The sequence below is a fragment of the Apiospora kogelbergensis genome (assembly GCF_038363985.1).
Source record: "Apiospora kogelbergensis strain CBS 113332 chromosome Unknown utg000009l_segment0_segment0, whole genome shotgun sequence".
Lineage (NCBI taxonomy): Eukaryota > Fungi > Ascomycota > Sordariomycetes > Amphisphaeriales > Apiosporaceae > Apiospora > Apiospora kogelbergensis.
The window spans coordinates 656,872-680,436 of record NW_027117426.1 but is presented as its reverse complement, the minus strand read 5'-3'; the positions used below and the strand labels follow the sequence as shown (position 1 = coordinate 680,436).

Sequence of the window (23,565 nt, the reverse complement as noted above, 5' to 3'; positions counted from 1 at the left end):
TGACTGGCCCTGACAGGGCACTGGTTGTTTCAACTGTCACTTGCCTGCTGCTTGCCAGAAGCCAGGCAGACAGACAGCAGACAGTCGGCAATCAGGCCATTCAATGCTGTACAAACCGACAAGCTAGAGTCGTTTGATTCATGTCGTGATCTTCCAATTGGGCCGCGCACGTGGAATATATCTCCTGCCCCGCGGCATCCTCCTCTTCTGGTTTTTTTCTTTCTTTTTTTCTTCCGACCAGGGTATCGAGGAACCCGAACGAGAGTCTGGAAATCGTGGGATGAACACATGACATCCACCCACCTGCACCCAGCGATCTTGGTCGCCTTTTTGCTAGGTTGCATTGCATCCTTGCCACGACCGCACAAAATCCCTGGAAAGCTACGTGAATTGCATTTCGTCTCTCAACCACGTCTCCGCCCTTGTCGGGGTTTGTTTTCACCTCGCCGAGACAAACATAAGTATCAACGTATCAATCACTCGATCACTACGTAGGTAATTAGTACAGGTATATATATATATTCGTGAGCTTCTTGGTAGTGCATCTACCACGGCAGAGCCTCGAACGGCTTCATCATATTCTCGGACAGCTCCAGTCATCTCTCTTGCTGTATGTACGTAGCACTGAATCTTCCATCTGGCATCCATCTTCGCAGACTCCTTCTATTGCATACATACGCCCTCTCGAGCGTGCGTGTGGAGAATGCAAGTGAACCCTCATAAAGACCTGATCGTCTCCGCAAATCCCAACCCATCTCAACCCCCGGCAGCTCCGGATTCAGCAGCGGGGGTTTGTGGGGCTTGCATGGCTTGCATGGCCGTTGCGCGCACAGCATCGGCTGTACATAGTTGATGGACTTCTCCAGCTCAACGGTTTCTTTTCTTTTCTTCTTCTTGTCTACCCTGCGGCTGTCAGGTAATCCCAGTCTCGTTTCGCCAACCACAGCCATTACAGACTTGTGTCAAGGTATCGCCTTCGTAGTTTTTACAGGGCCCAGCTGCCGGCAGTTCTGAAGATCTGCCCGCCTTGCATCGAGTTCTTGAGAGGTGAATACTCTGGCCATCGATATATGTAGATACTCAGTGTTCCTGCCGAACTAGATAATGACTAAAAAGCGGGATCCCTGCTACATCCCAAGCTGTTACAAAAGAGCAGGTGAATGCCTTAGCCTCATTGATGCGCCAAATCTGTCAAGGCATGGGAGCCGTATCTAATGACATATTTCTGGTTGTGTTGGAGCCATTCAATCAAGAAGCTTCTTCCGGGGTCTACATATAAAGGGTTAATCTGCTCATAGTATAAACTGTCAGTTTTGCCAGGCTGTCACGGTACATAATCTATTTGGGAAAGGGGAAAGGGGAAAGGGGCATGCTGAAATCTCCAGTGGTCACCAGATCAACGAATATGTTCATTACAGTGTGTGCCTCACCCATGGCTTCCACTTAAGATATGTATGCTGCACCTACCTTCATATTGCGACGGTTTCTGTTGCCAACAAAGCATCAGGGAATTCGTGGTAAAACCTATTGTTGCCTGTGATGGACTGCATAATCAGTCCACGGCTGATGCAAGCAGCTCCCTGTAGCCCTTGTGAAAGTTATCATTCTGTTAATAAACATAGCAGTGCATCCCTAAACTGGTGGACCACCAGCACGTGTTACAAACGTAGATAGTATCCCTTTCTCGTGAGTATTTCACAACTACGACAAAATCCACCCCTAGGCCAAATTATCTTGTCAAGTGCCAGTGACAATAGATTAAGGTATTTGTAAACGTGTACTCATCACCTACCAGGGGACAATATATTCCATATACCCTGTGACAGGTCAATAGCTATTACCAACCTATTTGTTAACGCCACCTGTGCAATTTTCTGAAAATATTCCAGGGAGCTCGGCTGGCTACTGTTCGTTTTTTGCTTCATACCAGCACCCGCTCATATCCGTCCTGCTTGTCCCCCGGTATTTCAGACTGATCCAATGTGTTCCAGCTCTTTGTGAGCGATAATACTCATAACACTCCTGCCCTTTTTATCCCGTATATATCAATGGTTCAACAGACGACAGCCTGTCGTTAGGAGTGCCTTAACTATGCCCTTCTCCAGCCCACTGCTAGCATGAATACATTTGATTTCCCATACAACGAAAATGTGCTCGGCCCACTAAGGAGCAGTTCGGCCCGCCGACGATTCGCCTCCAGGCAGGCTCCAATATCTTGGAGCACACGATATAAAATATTAGCCCGAAAAATACACTTGAATCAAACCAGTCTACTGATCTGTGTAGTGGTAAATTCTGAAGCAAGTGAACACACCGGCCCACTGCAAAAAACGCCTCCGTTGTCCCCATTCAAGTTGGGTCAACAGGTCGCTGTTTTTGTTTATTTTGATGTTAGCCCTCAAGTCAGCGAAACAAAATACTTGCAGCCAACAGACCGTCTCTTGATATCAAAGCACGTCAGCTTCACTCGCCCTTTTCGACACGTACCCGCAGAACGTTCCTCACTCGCTCTTCAGTGCACTACCAAACATTCGCCCACTCAGAAGGCTGTCATATACGGAACAGTTGCCCAATCCTTTGTGATGGAACACGAGGATCAAGCACTGCCTCTTCTTCTTTTCAGCAAATACAGCAAACCGCCGGTGTACTCGCCCCTTTCAGTCCCAAAAAACCCACAATCGGCGGTGATGGGGGAAAGAAAACTACCATGCACTATCACCGACAACGACAAGCACATGGCCTTCCTTGTCCGCAAGTCTAACATCCTGTAACGTGATACAAACAAAATAGTATGCCTTTCCTCCCTCAAATCGTTTGCCTACAGACAAAACTTCACTAACTTATCTTCTTGGCCATGGATTACAGAATCACGTGACTAGTTACCCCTTTCCGACAACAACTGCACAGCAGCCCTTTCAGCGATTAGCTTTACTCCAAGCCGGTTTGATACCGAGAGTCACCCAAACAAGGGAAACAAGCACGCCCACAGATCAAGCAGATTGCTCCCACGGAGATTCCGAAGACAACCGATCCATATTTGTGCCACTCGCTACTGAACCTTCATGGCAACACTGGCTTCCTGATCTGATCGAAAAGCGTCACGTGTCGCTCTCATACCAACAGGATACCCCATAATAAGCCAGAGATGGTGAGGAAGCTACATGAATACGCTGATTTCTATGAGAATAAAGAGTTAGCTTTCTCGAATCTTGCGGCCAAGCCCAGAGTGGCAAGGAGCAGAAATACGATTCCCAATAGGAAGAGAATAAATAACATCACCATTCAACACTACTCGTACACCATATTGCAACATCATATTTCTTGCATGCCTTGATCTACATTTGTTGAAATGTATTCAGAAATGCCCGTCTCAAATTCTGCTCGCTATGGTGCTGTCTTCTCTATTTTCTACGTGAGTCTGCCATATTCATATTAAAATCGTGTTGAGCCTAACTCTCTGTGCAACTATTTCAAGTGCTTTGCCATCGCCGATGGTTCCATCCCTTACGTCGGCATCCCGGACCCTTCCCAGCGAATCTCTGCGATCTATATGGAGCTTTCTATGCTGCCAAGGCCACCCCTTGCGCCTACTTATAGCCGGCTGGTTGGCTCGCCTGCTCTCAATGTTGTTGACACAACAATTTGGGTTGCTTGCTCCAGGCTATTTGAACTCGTCTGCTCCTTGACATGCTTGTCCCTTGGGTTTCCCTTCGAGCTTTTCATTTCGACCACCCTCAGAAACACACCCATCACCGTCAAAGCCTGGGATACATTCATCACAATGGCTACCCCTGGCAACTCCGCCTCTTCCATCCCTTTGTGGTTTCGACTGGGTGTGTTGGTTCTATGCTCTGCGTCGGCGTACGTCGCATTCAAGCTCGATGCGCCCGAGGCAATCCTGGCGTTCTGTACCGGACCAGGCAGCTACAGTCGAATTCTCGCCGCCCTCTTCTTGGTCCTCAACTGGAAAAGCTTGCCCTTTGCTTGGAGCGTACGTTGACCCTGCCCCTTGCACCCCCAATCGTATGGAAACTGAAATGCCGGCTGCTTCTTCCAGGTCCGGATGTGGTATTGCATGGTTATGCACCTATTCGTCCGCAATTACCATAGCCACACGCCGGACAAGCTCTTCCACCCCGTCATCAGCGAGTCGCACACGTCCATCGGGGAAATCGACTACCGATGGCACAAGTCCAACTCGACCTACCTCTCCGACTTTGACGTGGCTCGCTCGCACCTGGTGTCGCATCTCGTCGCCCGTGCCGGCCACCTGCTCGCCCGGAACGCCAAACACCGCTTGGTCATGGACCCTTCCCACCCGACCAAGCCTGCTCGGGGCTCGTTTGGCATCGGCATCGGCGCTGTGCACTGCTCCTTCAAGCGCGAGATCAGGCCGTACCAGCGGTACGAGATGTGGTCACGCATCCTGACTTGGGACCGCAAGTGGCTGTACATCGTGACGCACTTCGTCGAGAAGGGTGCCGTGCTGCCGCGATCGTGGGACGCCCAGAGCTTTGGCCGCACCAGAGGCACACCCGGGAACCCGCAGGTCTGGGAGAAGAAGATCTTCGCCACTGCTGTCACCGCGTACGTGTTCAAGCTGGGCAGGTTGACCATACACCCGGCCATCATGCTGGGGTCCAGCGGGCTGCTCCCGGAGCGGCCTGGTGGTTGGACCTCAGACGGCGCTGCCTCCGACTCGGCAAAAGGGTCGCCCGGCGCTACCAAGTCGACTGAATGGACTTGGGAGCGAACCGAGGCGGAACGCCTCAGGGGTTACGAGTACGCACGGCATTTTGCCGCCATGAACGGCCTCCACGGTTGGTTTGACGGCGGCGAGGATGGTGCACTAGGCCGTTTCTCCCTTGGCTAGCAGATGTGTAACAAAGCTATTCACAAGTGGATATACATCCACCAAGCCATTTTTCAAGTAAATATACATGTGGGTGGGTAGTATATAAACAAAATGAAGCTATTCACAACCTCGCCGACGCAATACCGCTTACTCGGAATCTGAACCTGAACTAGGAAGCTTTACATCCTCATCACTGAAGGCTTTAGAACAGACCCCGCCGTCGATCTCAAGCCAGTCTAGCCCACTAGCTTTGACGTCGCCTCCGCTGCTCTATGGTACTAAAGACAACATATTATTATTCTCCCCTACATTTTATTTTGATTGGTGATTTATTAAACACATTGAACACTAACGAACCGTCCACCTCTTCCAAGATGTAGTCCATTCTCATCCTTGTCATCTTCACCCTGGCTAATCTCATCAGCGCTACTAAGGAAGACCAGACCGCCTCCCTCACCCACCTCCGGTCTGATATCAGCCCATTCCCTTGGGTTTCGATTCCGCCGCCAACACCAGCCCGAAGCAAACCTTCTGAAAATTCAGCAATCAACAAGAGGAAAGCGTTCCCTTGCGGCTTCTGCAATACTATTCGCGTTACCCCTACCATCAGTACGCTCAGCATACACACCCCTTTCGCGATCCAGCGTTAGTGCTTGACCTTCTCCAGATATACCCTCTACAAACTCGTTCTTCCCAGCCAAATCAGCATAAGACAAGACGAAACAACGCACATTGCAGTGCGAGTACGAATGGCGAAGCAGGGTCTCACTTCACAACGGAAGCTTGGTGCCGGGCTCACACTGCCGCCAAAGTAAGTAGGCCAATGCCAATGCAGTACTTTGTCAACAGCAGGCAGGTTTTGTATCACCCAGATGAGATGCTTCTGATGATGGAAATTGAGGCCAGGCCAACCAAACAGACTCTCTTCAATGCAAAGTAGCTCTCCCCACAAAGCCCTTTCACAGTACACTGCCGCACTCGCCCCTTCTACATTATACGGCCTGCGCTTGTTCCTTTCGTGCATATGCCTCTGCGCTCATCGTTTTCACAACACCAATAGCTTTCCGCCCTTGTGATCTCCAGCATAACTATAACATCCTGCAGTCGTCGTTCTTGTAATATACCACTTTACACTCACCCCTTTTGTGAATTCCTCCTGCACTCCAGTCAGTCTTGATATGTTGATGCGTTAATTTATGTTTTAGCTTTTCCATCTAGCACTCCTACGCCTGCCCTTTCGTGAACGGCCGTCCCCTCACATCATTTTCGACATCCAAACTCGCCTCTGCCATGAAAACCCATCCATAATTACTAACGTATCAAAGTCCATCCATCCCTGATGCTTTCACGCATCGATGTGCTTGTTTGCCCGTTGGTCTTGCCAATCTGATGGCTTCGCTTGTGCACCATTTTGAGCAAACTGAGAGCTTCCTGTGTCCATCGTTTTCATTGTAGCAAATTTTCCTAGGCCAACCGTTTCCCACGCACCAACAGCTTCCTACGCCTTCGACCTTCAGTGTGCCCGTGCCAATAGCTTCTTGTGATTGGCTTTCAGACGTACTCTCGTCATGGCCGCCATTGCAAGCATGCCTTCAGCTTTCTGTGCCCAGTGTCTTCGGTGTCCCAAGGGTTTTTACCTCACTTCCCACCAACGGTTACCATGAGACAACCAGTGAAGGGTGATGGAGAGCGCTGCCGTGTCCAGTGCTTTGTCCGCAAAGCACGTTGAATGCCACCCCTGGCAAATAAACTTGACCCTAGTTCCTTAATCAGCCCTCATCATTGCCGTCCAAGCGTCTAAACGTTCACACGTAGAGCGTGCAGTTGCACGCCACACAAAGCGACCAGTTCCATGACCAATATTCAGTGGGCTCAACCATGTCCCTTGGCCGATCCCGTATTCCCACTCACCAACCTCTTCTTGTTTGAAGAGACAGAAGAGCACGCAAGAGCCCACAAGAGCATCGCGTCAAGCACACATACAAGAATGTCCATTACTACTAGCAGACTTGAACTATTTCCCTTGACTGGCCCCGTATTCCTGTTCGCTGATCTCATTCTATTAACTACTATGTCTTAGCCACGAAACGTGATTTGATTGCTGTCACTGCGCCTTGGTATCGGCACCGGCCCCTTCAACGTTCTTTACCCACCACTTTCTGCACCCGTGCCCTTGTGATATACATGCCAGCCTTCTTAACATCCTATGCCGGCCCTTTCTGGTGGTCTGTAGTCCCTCCTTTTGATAACCATCCAACTCGACCCCTTCATCCAAACTCACCTCTTCTGGAACTCCATACCCGTCTATATTGGGGTTCTAGGCCTGTCCATATCGACCAGACTTGGTGTTCTGTGGCCGCCCCTTTGACAGACAATGAGTGGCCGCCTCTTTCGGTAAACATTAGCATTTCCCGCCTGGCCGCTCGCTCTCACAAGTATTATGTGCTTGCCCCTTTCGACAAATATTCCACGCGGGCATATTTTGAAGTTCTGTATATGGCCTATACCAGGATTCCCCCGTCCCTCCCGCCGTCCCGAGCTACCGTGCACCCCTGCCACCCTTCCCCTAGTTCGTGCCTAGAGCTCTCCCGACGAGCGGCCGCCGGCCGCGCCCGCCCCTTTCAGACAAACGTTCCGTGCCCGCCCCTTTCGGATGAACATTCCGCGTCCGCCTGTTTTGAAGTTCGGTATATAAACTACACCAGGGTTCCGCGCCTGCCCCATCGACAAGCGTTGGCATTCTGTGCCCGCCCTTGTTGATAAATATTCCGCGCCCGCCTCTTCAGACAGACGTTCCGTGCCCGCCTATTTGAAGGTCTCTATATGACCTACAGGGTTTCGCGCCTGCCCCTTTCAGACAAACGTTCCGCGCCCGCCTCTTCAGATAATAGACGTTCCGCACCCGCCTATTTGAAGGGCTGTATATGAGCTATACCAGGGTTCCGCGCCCGCCTCTTCAGATAAAAGTTCCGTGCCCGCTGCTTTTAATGATAGACGTTCCGCGCCCGCCTATTTTGAAACTCTGTATGTGACTCACACCAAAGTTCTGGGCTTACCCCTTTCGACACCTTTATCGACCACGTTTCATACAATCACAGCCCCAGTTTATTTTGAACAGACTACATCTTCTCCGCGAATGACCAACCCATCTTTTTTCAATCAAACGAATTCCTTGAACGACCCCGTGTTTTCTGTCACCACCTAGTCACCACGCTCTTCATCAATAAAACGAGCCGCATTGGTAGTTTATTGTTTGCAAACAACCCTCTCGACATCCGGTCCATCACGATCCCAGGCAAAGCAACTCGACCATTGTATATTTGATGGTTTTAACCGCCATTCATTCATCCACCCCGTTTCCTTAAACGACCCCGTGTTTCCCGTTACCAACACACAACCATCACGCTCTCCATCGTCAAAACAAGCCGGCTTGGTGATACGCCATCAGCAAGAACCCAGTTCAACATCCGGTCCATCTCACGAACCCAGGCAAAGCAGCTTTATCGTTATATATTTGATGGTTCTGACCGCCATTCTTTCATCAACCACGTTTCCTTGAACAGCCCCGTGTTTTCAGCTACACGTTTTAACAACCCCGTGTTTCGAGTTAACCACACAACCATCACGCTCTTCACCATCGAAACCAGCCGGGTCAGTAATTCATCATCAGCAAGAACTCGTTCCAGCATCCGGTCCATTACGACACCAGGCAGAGACTTCTTACGAACATATATTTGATAGGTACGACTCGCTTTCTTTATCCAGCCCAGTATCTCCTAGTCGCGCACGGACCGTTTCCTTTCCCAAATTATATATTTGTCAGTTCTTCTAAACTACATCACCACAACCGCCCAAGCCCGTCCCCCATAGTCGCGCACGGACCATTTTCCCAAATCATATACTCGTCAGTCTTTCTAACCTACATATCACAATCGCCTGGTTTCACACAGTCCCATACTTCCCAGTCGCAACATTCTTCCCAGTTGCATCACTCCGCTCTTCAAGTTCTTCCAAGTTACATACTCACAATCGCCTAGTTTCACACAGACCCCCTGTGTCTCCAGTTGCAAACTCTCCAAGTTGCATCACTTCTCTCTTCAAGTTCTTTTTTTCCAAGCCACATACTCACAGTCACCTGGTTTCACGCAGCCCCGTGCTCCCAGTTACATCACTCCTCACGGCCAAAGCACGCCAGAGACGCTGCCTTTGTTGACGACATCAACTTCCCAAAGCCCCGTACTTCACCAGTCACAACACTCTTCCCACTTTCGTCACTCCTCACGGCCAAAGCACGCCAAAGACGCCGTCTCCGTGCGCCATTACGACACCAGGAAGAGCGATTTCACCAGATATATCCGAAAAGCCTGACAGACAAGTAAGTGCCCTTCTATTTCGTCCGATCTTTTTCGTCCGATCTTTTCGTCCGATCTTTTCGTCCGATCTTTTCCGTCTATAGGCAGGTGTCTTGAGCGCTGATTGGTGCCCGCCCGCCGAGTATATCGCGCGGCCGCCGGGTATATCGCGCGCTTACCTAGTTTGGCGCGCGCCTACTTAGTGTCGTGCGCGCTTGCCTGGCTGAGCGTCTATTGACTATTTTCTAACGATCAACGCTTCCAGGTCCCGAATAGCACCATCATGTCTGCTCCCATTCAGTCTGCCTCTGTAAGTTCTATATCCCGACATACTCGCGCACGGACCATATCCCAGACTACATGCCCGTCAATCACCAGGCCAAGTCTTGGATAGTCGGGCACGGACTCCATCCCAAATCATATACTCGCCAGCCCCCATCCTATATTTCGGATAGTCGCGCACGGGCCACTTTTCCAGTCATATACCCTCCAGCCCCTGCCCCAAAGCCTGGATAGGCGGGCACGGACCACATCCCAAATTATACTCGTCAGCCACCACCCCAACTAGCCAAGCTTGCACAGTCGGGCACGGACCACCTATCTCCAGCTATGCTCGTCGCCGACCACCCCATCATACCAAGAGATGATTGCTGATATATTTTCTTGACTTCAGGGCTACTGGGCCAACGACCGCCCCGTCCGCATGATCCCGACCATGTCGACCGTACGCCCCGAGCCCGAGCCGGTCTTGGATGCCAACCAGTTCTACGCCCTCAACAACCATGTCTTCAAGACCTACCGAGAGAGTGTTGACATGATGCGATCCAGAAAGTAAGTCTTGCAAGCAGTTTGGTCTGGTGTTGTCGACAAGTTCGGTGCCTTGCTGCGGCTGTGTCGGCGGAAGATACGGGGCCCAACTTTGCCGGCGAAAGAAGCGGGGCCCGGCCTTGTCGGCGACTGAGGTACCAAGTCTCGGCGACTTCTCGCAGCCTTAAAGCTTGCTAAGGAACAGACCGGGTTCCGACCGAACTTATTTCTTATTTCGTTCTCGTCAGAAACTTCACTAACGGATTGTTTCAAAAAGAGAAACTGTCACTATCTACATCGGCGACAAATCCCTACAAGTCCACAGAGAACTCCTCACCGGCATCAAGGCATTCAACATCGCCTTCACTCTCCCCTCCGAGAGAAAGAAGAGAAGACGTACTACGTCCAGTACGAGCTCGCCAGCGAGACGAACATTGAGTTTGAGTTCCAGGCGCACCTTGTGCTCTTCGTTGCCCTGTACGGTGAGACGCGCTTGCCAGAGGCTGTCTACAACTTCGACAACCAGGCCGGCCCAATCTTGGTGCGCGCACTGGCGTTGGCCGAGTACCGCATCGCCGCGGACTACGTCAACGACCGCATCAACACGATGGTCACGGCGTACTTCAACCGCCTGGTCGACTGGAAGACGACGATCCCGTGCGCGCCCAACCACTTGCTGCTGGAGACGCACAAGAAGTACATCGCGGAGATCAACGACACGTTCATCGCGTACCGCGACTCCAACATCCGCCGCCGCAAGTTCCCCCTCCAGTCCTTCGGCCACTTGATCGCCCTGCACTGCCCCCCGATGGCCTGGGAGATCTTCCAGTCAGAGGTGGATGAGGAGCTCGCCCGCCGCGTGGGCACGTCGACCATGTACCTGTTCAACCAGCTCAACATCGGCGGCAACAACTTTGAGAGAGTCACCTTTAGCATGGAAGGCCTCTCTCTCTTCAGATTCGATCGCCGCTAAGCATACAACTTAGAGATTTGGTCGCTGGGAGGCACATGCATACACTGGAAGGCAAAGGGAATATTTACAAGGTTTCAGGGAAGGAGTTAAGAATTTTTTCAAGGGTACAGGAGTTTTCAAGGATACAAGGGTAGTTCTTTTCAGAGGCATCTTCATAACGGGGTCCAGCCTCAAGTAGGACCAAGGGAATACACATATGACATCTAGTGGCAATGAATAGCCTTCTCATTTGAATCGTGATATGTTTCGCCAATAAGAACAAGGAGATAGCCCAACAGGCAATATCAGGAGGACGATAGTAGTTTATCATAATCGTTTTCTCGGCGACGTCTCGGCGATGTCTCGGCGATCCCTCGGCGACGTCTTAATACATCTCGAGAAATTCTTACGCCGGATCGCCGAGAGGTGCCGTAGAACGGACTCGGCGATCGCCGAGATGTGTATCCGTCGCCGATATTACGGATTTTAAAACGTTTACGTTTAATTTAACGGACGTGTATCGCGGAACATTCTTACGCCGGTGGACCGAGAAACGGAGGGACCGGTATCCGGCTCGCCGAGAAGCCCCGCCCAACGACCTCGGCGATACCCATACGCCCTCCCATCACCGTTCTATCACCGACCACAATCCTTCCGTCTCCGATACCAACCCTCCCATTACTACTATTCATAACTTCACCTGGGGCCAAGCCGGCTAATAATTTGATACACTGTGGTGTACGCCACCCTACCCTGTAATCACCCGTGTGGCGTCCGCCTGCCAGCCACAATAGGCAATTCAATGGGAACGGAACAAGGGATTGTGTCTCATTGCTGGTGTTACTACGTGGTCATAAACACCATGTACACCAAATTGAACCGCTGACGTACGGACGAACTTGCAGAGCTGATCTTCACAGCAGTAGCAAAGGAACATGTGGTTGCGAATGACGCCGCGAAACTTGAGCGGCATCTAGGATTCGCAAGGTGTATCAAGAGAGAAGAAACCACGAGCCCATGCCGACTGCATACCGTTCCCCAGCCTGGGGCCACACAGTTTACACCAAAACATCATGCGAAGAGGTGTCAATCAGTACTGGTCAACTCATTGGGACCGAACACACATTCAGTTGCAGAGCCTTGAAGCGCAGCGGCCTACGGATGGTGCTTCGCCCATGTGCTTGGTTGGACATCTTGGTCTACATATATTTGATGCTTAGGTGTGTCCATGCCAGAAGGATACATGTCGGCAGACATACGTTACAGGGCGGGAATACCCAGCTTCAAGTTTCGTGAAGATATTGGGTACTGGCGTCCAGACGACAACTTACCTTGGTGCAATCCAGTATTCAGAACTCCCGAAGAGCTGTGAGCTTGGGCCGACAGGAATAGAAACAGCCACGGGCTGCGTACGGATCATTATGTACACCGCATATCGTCTTTGGCTGGATGGCACGCTATTGCGCGATCTGGAGTTGAGTCAACATAGAAGAATACCGTACGGATTTCAGCGGTGTAGTAGGCAGTCGACAATAACTTTTGATTCATTGAAGCGTCAGCTATGGAAATGCTCTCTTCTGGTCGTTTTGTAACAGGAGGCCCTACCCTATGCTTTCTCCGTGGTTATCTATCTGATGTGGCTATCACGGAAGCCTCTAGCGGACCTGAGCATGGTCAAATGGCGAGGATGTACCGACCATATAGCGCTATTCTCAGCCTGCCGAAGCATGGATTCTGTTCTGGCCAAAGACGAGATCAGTGCCATCCCCCATCCCGCATCATATCCTCGCCGCAAAGTATTGGTCCGTATCTCAATCGCAGCAGCAGCAGTCTTTTAATCGGTACCCAACTTCCACAGACCATCGCCCAGACAATGCGCCTCCTCAATGACGGGCCCCTTGCCCTTCTCCTTGACGATCTTGGTGCTCTCGACGAGGATTCCCACAGCGCAGGCCTCGAGCTTGCCCTCGGCGGTGACGACGACGGGCTCGCCCTTCTCGAGCTCGCGGGTCCAGCGGCCCTCGTCGTCGAGCCCCTCGGGGTCGCCGCCGGCGCCGCTGGGCAGGCGGCCGCCCGGGCTGGTGAGGCCGGGGGCCATGAGGGTGGCGCCGCTGAGGACGAAGCGGATGGCGCCGCGGTCGATGCGTATGCTGGGGAAGGCGCTCGGGAAGCGGTGCACCAGCTTGAGGTGCGGCAGCAGCACGTCCGACTTGTCGTGCTGGAAGAACAGCGGCTCGCCCTCCAGCACGTACAGCGTGCACCGGTCCGGCAGCTTCATCGCCTCCAGCGACCCCTTCTTGGGCAGCAGCTCGTCGATCACATGGTTCAGCAGCGGGTACGTCGTCAGGAGGGAGCCGCGCAGGGCGCGCTGCACGCTGGATTTTAATTTGGATTTCGGCGCTGTGGGGAGTCTGCGCAGAAGAAGATCGACGGTTAGCTGGCGTGGTCGTTTGCAAGTCGTGCTGGAGGCAGATGGGGCTTGAGGGATTTTCGGGCGACGGGAGAAGATTCGAGCTTACTCTTTCTTGAACATTTTGGCGGCAGTGGACGAGATCTTTCGGTCGCGTCGCGTGGTTTGTTGGTATGGTATGCACAGAGAAGTTGTATGTCGGCTCAGGATAGCAGCTCCCAAAGTTCAATGGAGGGGCACCTGGAACGACGTGCCCCGCAGTCTGGTTTCTTGGAGAGGGGCAACAAAAGCAGCGGCATCATTCCGCGCCCGCTAGAGACACAGACAGGAACTCGAGGCGCTTTCTTTACTTGCATGATCTCAATAAACTCTTGAATAAAATGAAGATGGACTGCTCATGAAGATCAAATATGTCGTGTTCTCATTGCTCGTCTCAGTCGACTAAAATACTAAACTAAAGCTGGTCCGGCCATGGTCGAATGCTAAGACCCCATCCTCTGCAAGAAGCGGGAGAGTGAATGCAGTCTCCACGACATGCATCTTCGATGTCTTCCATCAAAACCACGTCTGACTTCGTTCAACCGTGCTGGACGTGGCTGACAGTGCCGTCCTCCTTCACGTGGACGTTGAGACGCTCCGGCTTGTAATCCTTGGTGACCATCATGCCAGGCTCAATGACGCGGCACTCCTGGGGGAGATCCTTCTTGCAGAAGTTCTGTACCGCCGAAAGTTAGGCCTGCGGACTGTCTCGTGGGATGGGCTAGGAAGGGAAAGAGCATAAATGTAAAAGGGCGTATAGACTTACGACCTCGCTGTGGGCATCGTCAGATACCTTCTTGCCGACGAGCTTGTTGGTCCATTCCTCGGTCTTGTCACCGGAGTTGGAGGTGATTCCTGGAACGACGAGAGGCATATTGAGAATTGTTTGCTTTGGTTGAATGGGTGTAGTTGTATATCTTGCGGTTTGTAGGTAATGCAGATTCTCGATGAAGGATGTATTGAAGAAGATGAACACCAGGATTGAGGAAGCTCTTCTTTTAACAAGACCTCGAAACTGGGACGCTGGTACGTTGCCGCTTACAGATGACGTATGTTGTTTCCCAAGCTTGCGCAGCATCCATCAATCTAGGCCTCCGACGCCATCACGTGTGGGTGTCTGCTTAGGTAAGGTAACGACTGCCGAACTAAACATCGTTGAAGGTTTCGAGAGTGACAGCATCTACAACATGACAGTCCCTTGCAACCTGGACTGATCCCCTATCTGCGTTTCCGGTTCCGTGTCACCAAGCACCGGCGTTATCTTCCAAGCATCTACATGACAGATTGTGTAGGATTCCCATCCATGCTCCAAGCTGAGTTGGTACGTGCATCCATATTGATCTCAAACGGCCTCTGATATACCCTGTGTTTCTAATACCGGGCCAAACATGAAACGGTCTGCTGCAAATGACGAAAAAGAAAGCCGGGACGTTGAATGACCGACCTCGTGCTGTGTCGGTCGGTCCTCTACATCCGCATCTGCATGCTTCATCGGAACCGCTACGCCCGCTGCAACAACCGCTGCACCGAGAGACCTTATTCCCGCTTTGTTGCAGAGAGCGGCGGAAGAGGCGCACTTGGAACGAGGCTGTGTCTGATGCAATCTGCCTCCTGCACGCCCTCCGGTATTTTTGCCCTTTCATGCCTCTATCGTGGAAAACTTACCGCTTACTGCCTACCGCTTACCGACTCCGCCACAGCCTTTTTCAGCAGTCCACCGTCAAGGATGCACTCGCGCGCCTTGCTGCTACCCCCTTTCAGTTGCTGATTTTGGTGTCGCAGTGCTAGTCCCGAGCGGGCTAGGGCCAAAAGATGGCTGAAAGATTGCCTTCCCGGCGCCATGCTGCCATGGAAGGTTAATTGGAGATTCTCCAGCGTGTTTAAAACACCCCCTATCCCTATCACTTGTCACCTACGCCTCCTTCGCTGCCATCAGTTGTTGGCAGCGATGATCGTTCGTGACCAGACGTGACCAAGCTTGGGTATGTCACAACAGACGGACAAACAATAAAATAACACGAAGAGAGCGAGGAGAGAGAGAGGCTTTAGAAACATAACAACAAAAGAGCCGATTGGGACGTGCCGTGGAAATTCCCCATTGCAATCTTGCGGTTTGGCTGGTTCTCATAATGAACAGCGACGAGCACTGCCTCGTTTCCGGCTAGATCCCAAGCAGGGCCTCCACATGACCTGCTGGAGCGGGCGGAGCCAACAGGCGAGATAGGCCCAATTAGCAGCGCCCGCACGAGCCTTAAAGGCGTGTTAGCCCCAATATGGGATGGGGTTGAGATGGAGCAGGGGGAGTTGTCAAAAGGACGGGAACCAACTGGGTTCGTCAGCCAATCGAATCGGCACTGAAAAAAGTCCTTCTTCTCCTGAAGCCATTGGGGGACACGGGGATAAGCAGCAGTATTTGTATTGTGCAGTACAGTAATGCGCGGGCTGGTACATGGAGGACCAAGACCTGCCTACTGCATGACTGCTGCTAGCTGCCAGACTGCCAGACTGTGTTCGTTCATTCACAGCACTGCAACCTGTAGGGACCGCTAGAATTGGGACCGGGTCAGGGACAGCTCACCACTGAGAACCAGAAACCCCATTGCCCATCCCGTCTCGTCAGCGTTTGCTTGCTACTTGCCAGCCAGCAATTCATTTCAGCTCCAGCTCTGCGCCGTCTTTCCTCTTTCTATTCCTCCTCTCCACAAATAAACTTGACCTCTTTTTGCAACCTCCCTTCCGCCATCACGATCCTTTTTCGCCTCGTCGAAATTACTTAGCTCGTACAAGTGCCCATTGGGGGCATAGAAAGAGGTTAATCTCAATACCGACGTCGCTCTCTCCCTACTCTCGATCCTCCCTGACCCGTCGAGCCCCCCGTGTGTGTTTCACAGCACGACGCCAAAACAACAAGAGAGAAAAAACACCCACGGAAACGCGCGATTGATCAAGCAGGGAAACCCCAAGAGTAACCTGCAGCATCTCTTTTCCGAATCCCGACAGCATCAGCAGTTCCAGTAAACGTCTTCCACAATGCGTTCCTCATTGCCGGCCACCGTCCTCTCCCTCCTGCCGTCGCTCGTGTCGGCCACCATCGCCCAGTCCGGCTGCCTTCACATCAAGAGCGTCGACCTGGCCCAAAAAACAAAATGCGGTGACAAGTCCCTGCTCCGGGGCTGCTTCGAGAGCGTGCCCACGCTCGACACGGCCACCATCGTCGAGCAGTGCCTGCTCGACGCCGGCTGCTCGGCCGACGAGTCCAAGCGCGAGACGCACTCCCTCATCGCGTGGTGCGACTCGCACTTCGGCTCCGACCAGGACCTGAAGCGTCGCGGCATTGACCCCCTTCCTCGTAAGTAGTCACGGACGACAGCTGCCAACCAAACTTAATCCCAAGCCACCCAGCCGCTAGCATGGGGAGCAAGGCAAAGACCAGACAGAACGAAAGAAAGAAGAAAAGCTAACGGAATTGGAAATGCAGAACCCACTCCCCCTGACTCAAGCCCCCGACCTGTACCTCCGCCAGGCCACCACGACCAGCACGGGCGCCGAGTCGTCGCCGTCGCCGTGCTCGACCGAGTCGGACGTGGAGATCAGCACGTGCAAGACCAACAACATGAACGACTGCCAGAAGACCATGTCCAAGACGATGGTGTGCGCGCAGGGCAATCTGTGCATGACGGACAACTCGGGCAACAACATCTGCATGTACCGCAAGGACGGCATGACGACGTCGGGCGCCGTCGTCGGCATCTTCCTCGCCGTCGTCATGGCCGTCACCGTCGCCGGCCTGCTCTTCCTCTGCTGCAAGGACAAGCGCGACCAGAAGCGCGCCCGCGCCAAGTCCGAGGCCGCCGCCATCGCCAAGTCCAACGCCGTCGCCTCGGCCCCTCCCCCGGTCCGCGAGACCACCCGCAGCGCTAGCCAGCGCTCCGGCCCCAACGGCGGCCCCAACCCCTTTGACGGATAGGACCCGCAAAGATGGAACAAGCTGCCCGGATGATGAATGATGCGTAGCAGCAGCAGTAGTCGTTGGGATGTGGAAACTCCTTCCCCCTTGGAGCCGAAAGGGGGAGAATAACAAAACCGCGCCTTGAATCAAAGGAGAAGAACACGAATAAGGGGAATGAACTTTCTTTGGGATTCGGTGCCATATCTCACTCAGCCCTGGCATGCTGTTGCTAGGTGCACGGGGGTGATGATATTACATGGAACGAACACGCTACAGGAAGGCCGCACATTTGGTAGATGTGGTTGGAGAAGCGGCTGGACGGACACGGGGATCGGAACTCAAATAATCATAGAATCGGAACGGTTACTATACTTGAATACCATTGTACGCGATGTTTGTTTATAGGGGTCATGTACAGACTTCAGACACAAAGAGAACGAAGCGCAGTCTTTTGTTTTTTGCAGCCACTAACTCTGTCTGCTATCGCCGAACACGTGAGGTCATTTTGTTCATATGTATCCATCCATTCTTATCGTCGACGACGGGATGTGAAGACCGAAACCAAAGAGGGCATCCATCACCCCCCTGGGAGGGTCATCTAGATAGACAAAGCTTGGATGTTGACGTTGAACCAGCACCGACCAGCCACCTGAAAAGGAGGGAAGCCCCCTGGTTGAATAAACGGCCAGAATTACTTTCCAGCTAGCAAGGACCAAGCAAGACATCGACGTTCTGTCCCCACCTCTCTCCGCAACCCACCGCGGAAGCCGGCGTCTGCGATTGATTGAGATATATTGATTGATAGATGGAAGGCAAGGAATGAAAAACCGGGGATATGGGTTTCTAGAAGATTTCACACGCGTCATTCATCGTACGTTGACGTTCGTTACTGCCTCAACTGCAGCATGTCGCAGTCTGTATGCCAACCAAGCCCGTGGAGCTAGCTACGTTCGTAGACACCAGCGACACGGAATCGGGTAGGTTCGCTCCATCAAGCAAGTCACTCATTCTTCCATTCACATGCACATAGGTAGTAGATGATCTCAGTCGTACGTAGTCTGCGCTCCAACAACAAGTCTGATCCTCTCTATTCATCACCTCTCTCACTCTTCTGCTCTCGGCCATGACGACGGATAGGTAAAACGGGATACACTATTCATCTGTGTGGCAGGCAGGGAAACGCGGAATTTCCAGGCTACCTGATGAGGCGGGAGAGACAAACACTCGTTTCAGCCGCCGAGAGTCTTTACTACACAACAGCCCATACTGTAAAAAGCAGGGGGTGGGGGATGATAGAATTTCAATAAAAGCTCGAACAATACACGAAAACCTGAGAAACAACGCAACTGCTTCACCCAGTGCGGCCTCTCGGGCTCATGCATGCGAGTAGTAAAAAAATAAAGAAGTGGCATGGGTAAGCCGTACACGTCGAGCCATCCATCCGAACACGCAACCCATCTCTCGGCCTACAGGATTAAAAGTCACAGATCCGACTTCAAGTGCCGCTCAAAGAAACCGAGCCGGTGCTAGCGACCACCAAACAAGCCCCCGGAGATGGGGCTACCGATCTCGCCAGGGGCGCCCACGTTGCGAGCACCAGGAGAGCTGGAATCAAACCGGACAGAAACCTTGCCAGAAGCCTCGTCTTGCCGAACATCGAAACTCCCACCTCCGTTCTGAAGGTTCCCTTCCGTCTCGCACATGTCCAGCAACTCGGACTGGCTGATGGCCTCGCCCGTGTTGAGCGAGTCCACATGGCCTTTGAGCGCAGACAGATTGATGTAGCCCTGGGCGTCGGCGGCATTGTTCCCAAGCTCTCTGCATGCGCGGCACAGCATCAGCCGGACAGCGACCGAGTGAGGCTGGGCAGGCCGCATGCCCGGTGGAGGCCCGCCAAAGGCGGGATTCGGCGGCCACGCGGAGGTTCCAAAGCCAGGAGGCGGCGAGAAGAGGTGACCACCCCAACCGTGGCTCAACGGCGACGAACCAAAGACGGGTTCTGGGAACGGTGCTGCGGTGAAAGGAGGTCTGACGCCGGGCGCCGCCGTATTGCTCCGCCGCTGAGGGATAGGTTCACCCAAAGGCTCGTCCGAGTCATCTAATAATGCACTGCTGCCCAGGTGATTGCTGATCTCTTCGTCGAGACTAAAGCGATCATTGGACCGTTGGCCATGCACTATACTGGCTGGTCTGCCAATCGGAGTAGGTCGGCTTATGGGCTGAATCTGCGGCGAGTTTCTCATGTCCAAGGAGCCGGGCTCGAAGGAGGCTGACGCTTGTCGAGAATGCGGCGAGGGCTGTCCAGGTGGTATGTCCGAAGGCAGCGAGAAAGCATGGCTCAGACCGGACATGGACTCGCTGTGCTGAAATCCTGGAGGCGCATGAGGAATGGGAAAACCACGACCTATTGGTGAGCCAAAACCTGGAGGTGGCAACGGCATAGTCCCAGGATGGGGCCGGAAGTTACCACCCATGAGTGGAAACCCGGGGTTGTGCAGTGGACTGAAGCCCGGGCCCATCGGTGGCAGGCCGGGAGGGTGGTGCATGCCCATAGGTGGCATACCAGCAAGATAGGGCCCTTGGCCCAGACCCGGTGGGCTTTTGATGCCCGAGTGAAGTGGTGACGTTGGCGTTCCATGAGGGCCGAAGCCAGGAGGCCCCGTGGTCGGTGTTTTGTTAAGAGATCCGTTTGGACCGGGGCTGCTTTGGAGTGGCGTTTGGTTGTGAGGTGAAACGCTCTGGCTAGCACCAGATCCTGAGATGGACGCTTGCGACATCGACCTCGTTACCTCCTGTGAGGTTGAACGTGGCTTCATTGGCGTCGGGGCCTTCGGTAGAACGGGCGTAGCAACCGCAATATGGGGCGACGGATGGCTTGCCGGGGGATGCTGAGGAAGTGCGGGCACCGCAGAAACAGCATGATGCTTCTTAGCTGGCGCTGTTGGGACAGGCACCGCAAGGGCAGCCGCTTTCTGGGCCGCTTTTTCCTCCTGCTTCTGCTTCTCCTTGGCATCGCGATCTGCTTTTGCCTGAGCCGCCCGTTGCTCCTTTTCGCGCTTGTCCCTTTCATGCTTCTCGCGCCGCTCCCGCGTCTCACGCTCCTTGAGCTCGCGAGCCTCTTTCTCTTTCACGCTCTGTTCGTGCTTGAGCTTCTTCTCGCGCTCCTTAACCTCGCGGGCCTTTCGCTCTTGCTCGGCTTGCCGTTCCTTCACTTCGTGGGCTCGTCGTTGGCGCTCGGCTTCCTTGCGTAGTCGTTCCTCCTCCTCGGCCTTCTTCTGCAGCTCTTTCTTCCTGCGCTTCTCCTCGGCCTTAGCTTTCGCCTCGTCTTGTCTGCGCTGAGCATCTGCCAGGCGTTGGGCTTCTTCGGCTGCCTTCTCAGCTTCCTTGCGGGCTTTTTCCTCGGCGAGGGCTTGTTTCTTTTGCGCGGCCTTGTCCTTGCGCTTTTGAGCCTCCTTGGCCTTCTTGGCCTTCCGTTGGCTCTCAGCTCGGCTTTCGTCTTCGAGTTCCTCAAGAAGCTTTTGTTGGCGCTCCTTCGCCACCTTCTCCTTGTACGCAGTCAAAACCCTTTGCTCGAACATTCGGGCCGCAAAAATCTGGAACATGCGGCGGCCTTCTTCCATGCGCTGCTCCTCGGTCATGGTGTCCTGCCAATAGAATTTAGCTTAGTAGACCTTAGGCCAACAAGATCAGATTAGTCGTCTACCTCTTCTTCGTCATACTCCTCTTCCCCCGATTCATAATCGTCTTCCTCCTCATCCTCCTCGTCGTACTCTTCGTCGTCGGGCGGAGGATGATTGTGGGAGTTGGGAATCGGAGCGCCGTTGACCGAGTGCCCGTATGCGCCCGCGTAGTGATCTCGCGCATCCTCTTCCCTTGCCATGCGTCGCTCAGCAAGCTGCTCCATCATCTCGATAAATTTCCGGCCGTCGTTCTTCAAGAGGTCGTCCGCAACAGTTAAAATGCCACCTAGAATTGTTACTTCTAAATACTTCGCTTTGGAGCTGCAGCACAGGAAGGATGTCATACCCTGAACCGTCAGAGATTGGCCGAAATTGAAGAAGCTGAGAGCATCCTGCGCATCGTGGGAAGTTTCCTGGGGAAGGTCTTCGGGCTCGGGCTCGTCGTCTTCGTCGTCCTCAAGATCGTCTTCGTCACTATATTCGTCGATGTCATCGTCGTCCTCATCTTCATCATGGTCCACGTGTTCGACTATTCGCCCGCGTGATGGGTGGTGATTGGAGTAACTCGACGGTAAGCCGCGCGGGGGCACCAGTCCTGCCATTTGGTCGATCCGTCTGGTCGGATTTCCGAGCATCGGCGGCCCATCCGGGTGATGGTGAGGTTGGTTGGCGAATGACTCGAGTTCCTCGTAGTAAGCATCGTACAGACCCTCGAGCTCCTCCTCTATTGCAGTTCGTTTGCGCCCGCATACTGTACAGCTACAGGTATGCTTCTGTTGTTCCTTCATTTTCTTGAGCACGGCGTCTTTCTCGACCTTGACTAGCGACTTGCGCTCATCTTCGCCCAAACCTAACCAGAACTGCTTAATGCGCTCGCGCTCTTCCTGGGATGACGTATTCCAGATCTTCTCGCGCGATATGCCAGAGGAGCGGCGTTCCAACTCGTTAGCCATGACATTGACGGGGGAGGTGATCTTCTGCTTCTTCTTCTTTTTAGACTTCTTTGACTTGACCTCGGAGCCGTTGGCGTGGAGCCGCCCGGAAATGCTGCCCCCGTTGTAAGAATGCAGGTGATGTTCCTCATCACTCTCCGTTTCATCGTCCCAATATTCGGGGTTGTTGCTTTCACCGGATAGCTCATGGCTTGTAGGTGCAGGCTGCGGGCGGTGGTGCCGCGACTTCGCATGGGGAGAGCCCGTCGCCGGGGCCTGGGGGAGCGGTGCGCTGTTTGTCGACGCTGGGCTAGGAAGCCCGTTAGGAGCATGTACGTCATCGGCTTCTGCGGCCTCTTGTGCGGCGGCGGCTTTGGCGGCGAGTTTCGCGCGGCGCTTTTGCTTCTTTTTGTTGACGGACGGAGCCGAGTCAGCCTGGGCGGGCGCTGGGGAAGCGCTCATGTTTGTTGGGGCGCCGCCCTTGGATGACGAAGTCGTTGTCGGTGATGGTTGAGCCGGCGGCGTCGAAGACGATGACTTGGGAACCGTAATGGTTTTGGTGCCGTCCTTATTTGTGTATTTGGACTTTGCCGTGGGAGCCTTCGGGGCTGGGGTTGCAGCCTGCATGACCGGCTGGCGGTTACTGGCAGGCATCACGTCAACCCAGGACAGCTTCGAGTCGGCGATAGACGCAGGAGTCAGACAAAGTAGACTATATGGAGGCGAAGGTGTGCAAATGACGGGCCTTCTGGGTTATGACGCAGCAGTGTTCCAAATCATGAGAGCGTTGACATATGGGCAAACAGAGCGACTGGGGGGGTGGTCGGGCAGTGGTTGCAAGGTCCGATAATGCCAATCTTGGGGGAGCAGTAGAAGAATCGGGCTTTGGATTGGCAGGTCAGCGACGCGATCGATAATCCTTGTTCGGCCTGGGCGAAGAAAGGAGATGCACACGACTATGGTGGCGGGCAATGGTTAGTTGTTACGTGGGTTGGTTGGTAGGTCAGTCAGAGGGAGTGTCAGGTGTGAGGTGAGTGTGTGTTCTGATCCGTTGGTGGTGCTCTTGGTCGTGCCGTGCTTTAGCCCCTCCCCGGAACTCTAGTGTTGTAACCAGCAAGTCGTAGTGCAGCCCAGGTCTTGGATTCAATTTCTTGGGGGGGGCACCCGCTCTCTGTAGTTGCAAGGTAAGCTAGGAGGGTACGTGGATGGGCGACGACAAAACGTTGGTCCGATCCGGAAGGGAACGAACGAAACAGAGGGAGAGAGCGCGGCAGCGGCAAGTTGCAGGCTTGTGACAACAACAATATCAATAATAAGCAATGCAGTAATAATGAAGCGCGGAGAACTGCCCTGTTGTTGGCCGAGAGCGTAGCACTCCGTATGCGCGCGGGCAATAATATGTCATGGACCCTAGCCGAATGAATGAATGAAATTGAGTGATAGCAGCTTGTGCTGGCCACGAACTGACTCCCGGGTTCCCCTCAGTTGACAGAACAGCCAGGCTTGTGGCTACACGGCTCCTCGGCCTTTCTTTCTCTGCAATGTGAAGCAGAGTTTGTGGTTGCGCTTGCGCTACCGTGTTGCGATGG

General features: G+C 53.4%; 6 protein-coding genes across 6 annotated transcripts; 3 read left to right on the top strand and 3 right to left on the bottom strand.

Moving 5' to 3' along the window:
• Positions 1-3,781: 3,781 nt before the first annotated feature.
• On the top strand, positions 3,782-4,873 carry PG998_013277 (uncharacterized protein; the record flags this gene model as incomplete). Its single annotated transcript, XM_066880093.1, has 2 exons — positions 3,782-3,991; positions 4,058-4,873. The coding sequence occupies 2 exons, from the start codon at positions 3,782-3,784 to the stop codon at positions 4,871-4,873; spliced, it is 1,026 nt and encodes a 341-aa protein (XP_066724232.1).
• Positions 4,874-9,490: 4,617 nt separating this feature from the next.
• Positions 9,491-10,987, top strand: PG998_013276 (uncharacterized protein; the record flags this gene model as incomplete). Its single annotated transcript, XM_066880092.1, has 3 exons — positions 9,491-9,517; positions 9,881-10,015; positions 10,340-10,987. The coding sequence occupies 3 exons, from the start codon at positions 9,491-9,493 to the stop codon at positions 10,985-10,987; spliced, it is 810 nt and encodes a 269-aa protein (XP_066724231.1).
• A 1,813-nt stretch (positions 10,988-12,800) lies between these two features.
• PG998_013275 (Translation machinery-associated protein 20) lies at positions 12,801-13,499 on the bottom strand (the record flags this gene model as incomplete). Its single annotated transcript, XM_066880091.1, has 2 exons — positions 12,801-13,377; positions 13,486-13,499. The coding sequence occupies 2 exons, from the start codon at positions 13,497-13,499 to the stop codon at positions 12,801-12,803; spliced, it is 591 nt and encodes a 196-aa protein (XP_066724230.1).
• A 454-nt stretch (positions 13,500-13,953) lies between these two features.
• On the bottom strand, positions 13,954-14,289 carry PG998_013274 (uncharacterized protein; the record flags this gene model as incomplete). Its single annotated transcript, XM_066880090.1, has 2 exons — positions 13,954-14,091; positions 14,182-14,289. 2 exons carry the CDS (start codon positions 14,287-14,289, stop codon positions 13,954-13,956), a joined length of 246 nt encoding a protein of 81 aa, XP_066724229.1.
• A 2,156-nt stretch (positions 14,290-16,445) lies between these two features.
• On the top strand, positions 16,446-17,382 carry PG998_013273 (uncharacterized protein; the record flags this gene model as incomplete). Its single annotated transcript, XM_066880089.1, has 2 exons — positions 16,446-16,764; positions 16,844-17,382. 2 exons carry the CDS (start codon positions 16,446-16,448, stop codon positions 17,380-17,382), a joined length of 858 nt encoding a protein of 285 aa, XP_066724228.1.
• Positions 17,383-18,890: 1,508 nt separating this feature from the next.
• PG998_013272 (stress response protein NST1) lies at positions 18,891-22,630 on the bottom strand (the record flags this gene model as incomplete). Its single annotated transcript, XM_066880088.1, has 2 exons — positions 18,891-21,008; positions 21,068-22,630. The coding sequence occupies 2 exons, from the start codon at positions 22,628-22,630 to the stop codon at positions 18,891-18,893; spliced, it is 3,681 nt and encodes a 1,226-aa protein (XP_066724227.1).
• Between the last annotated feature and the right edge of the window lie 935 nt (positions 22,631-23,565).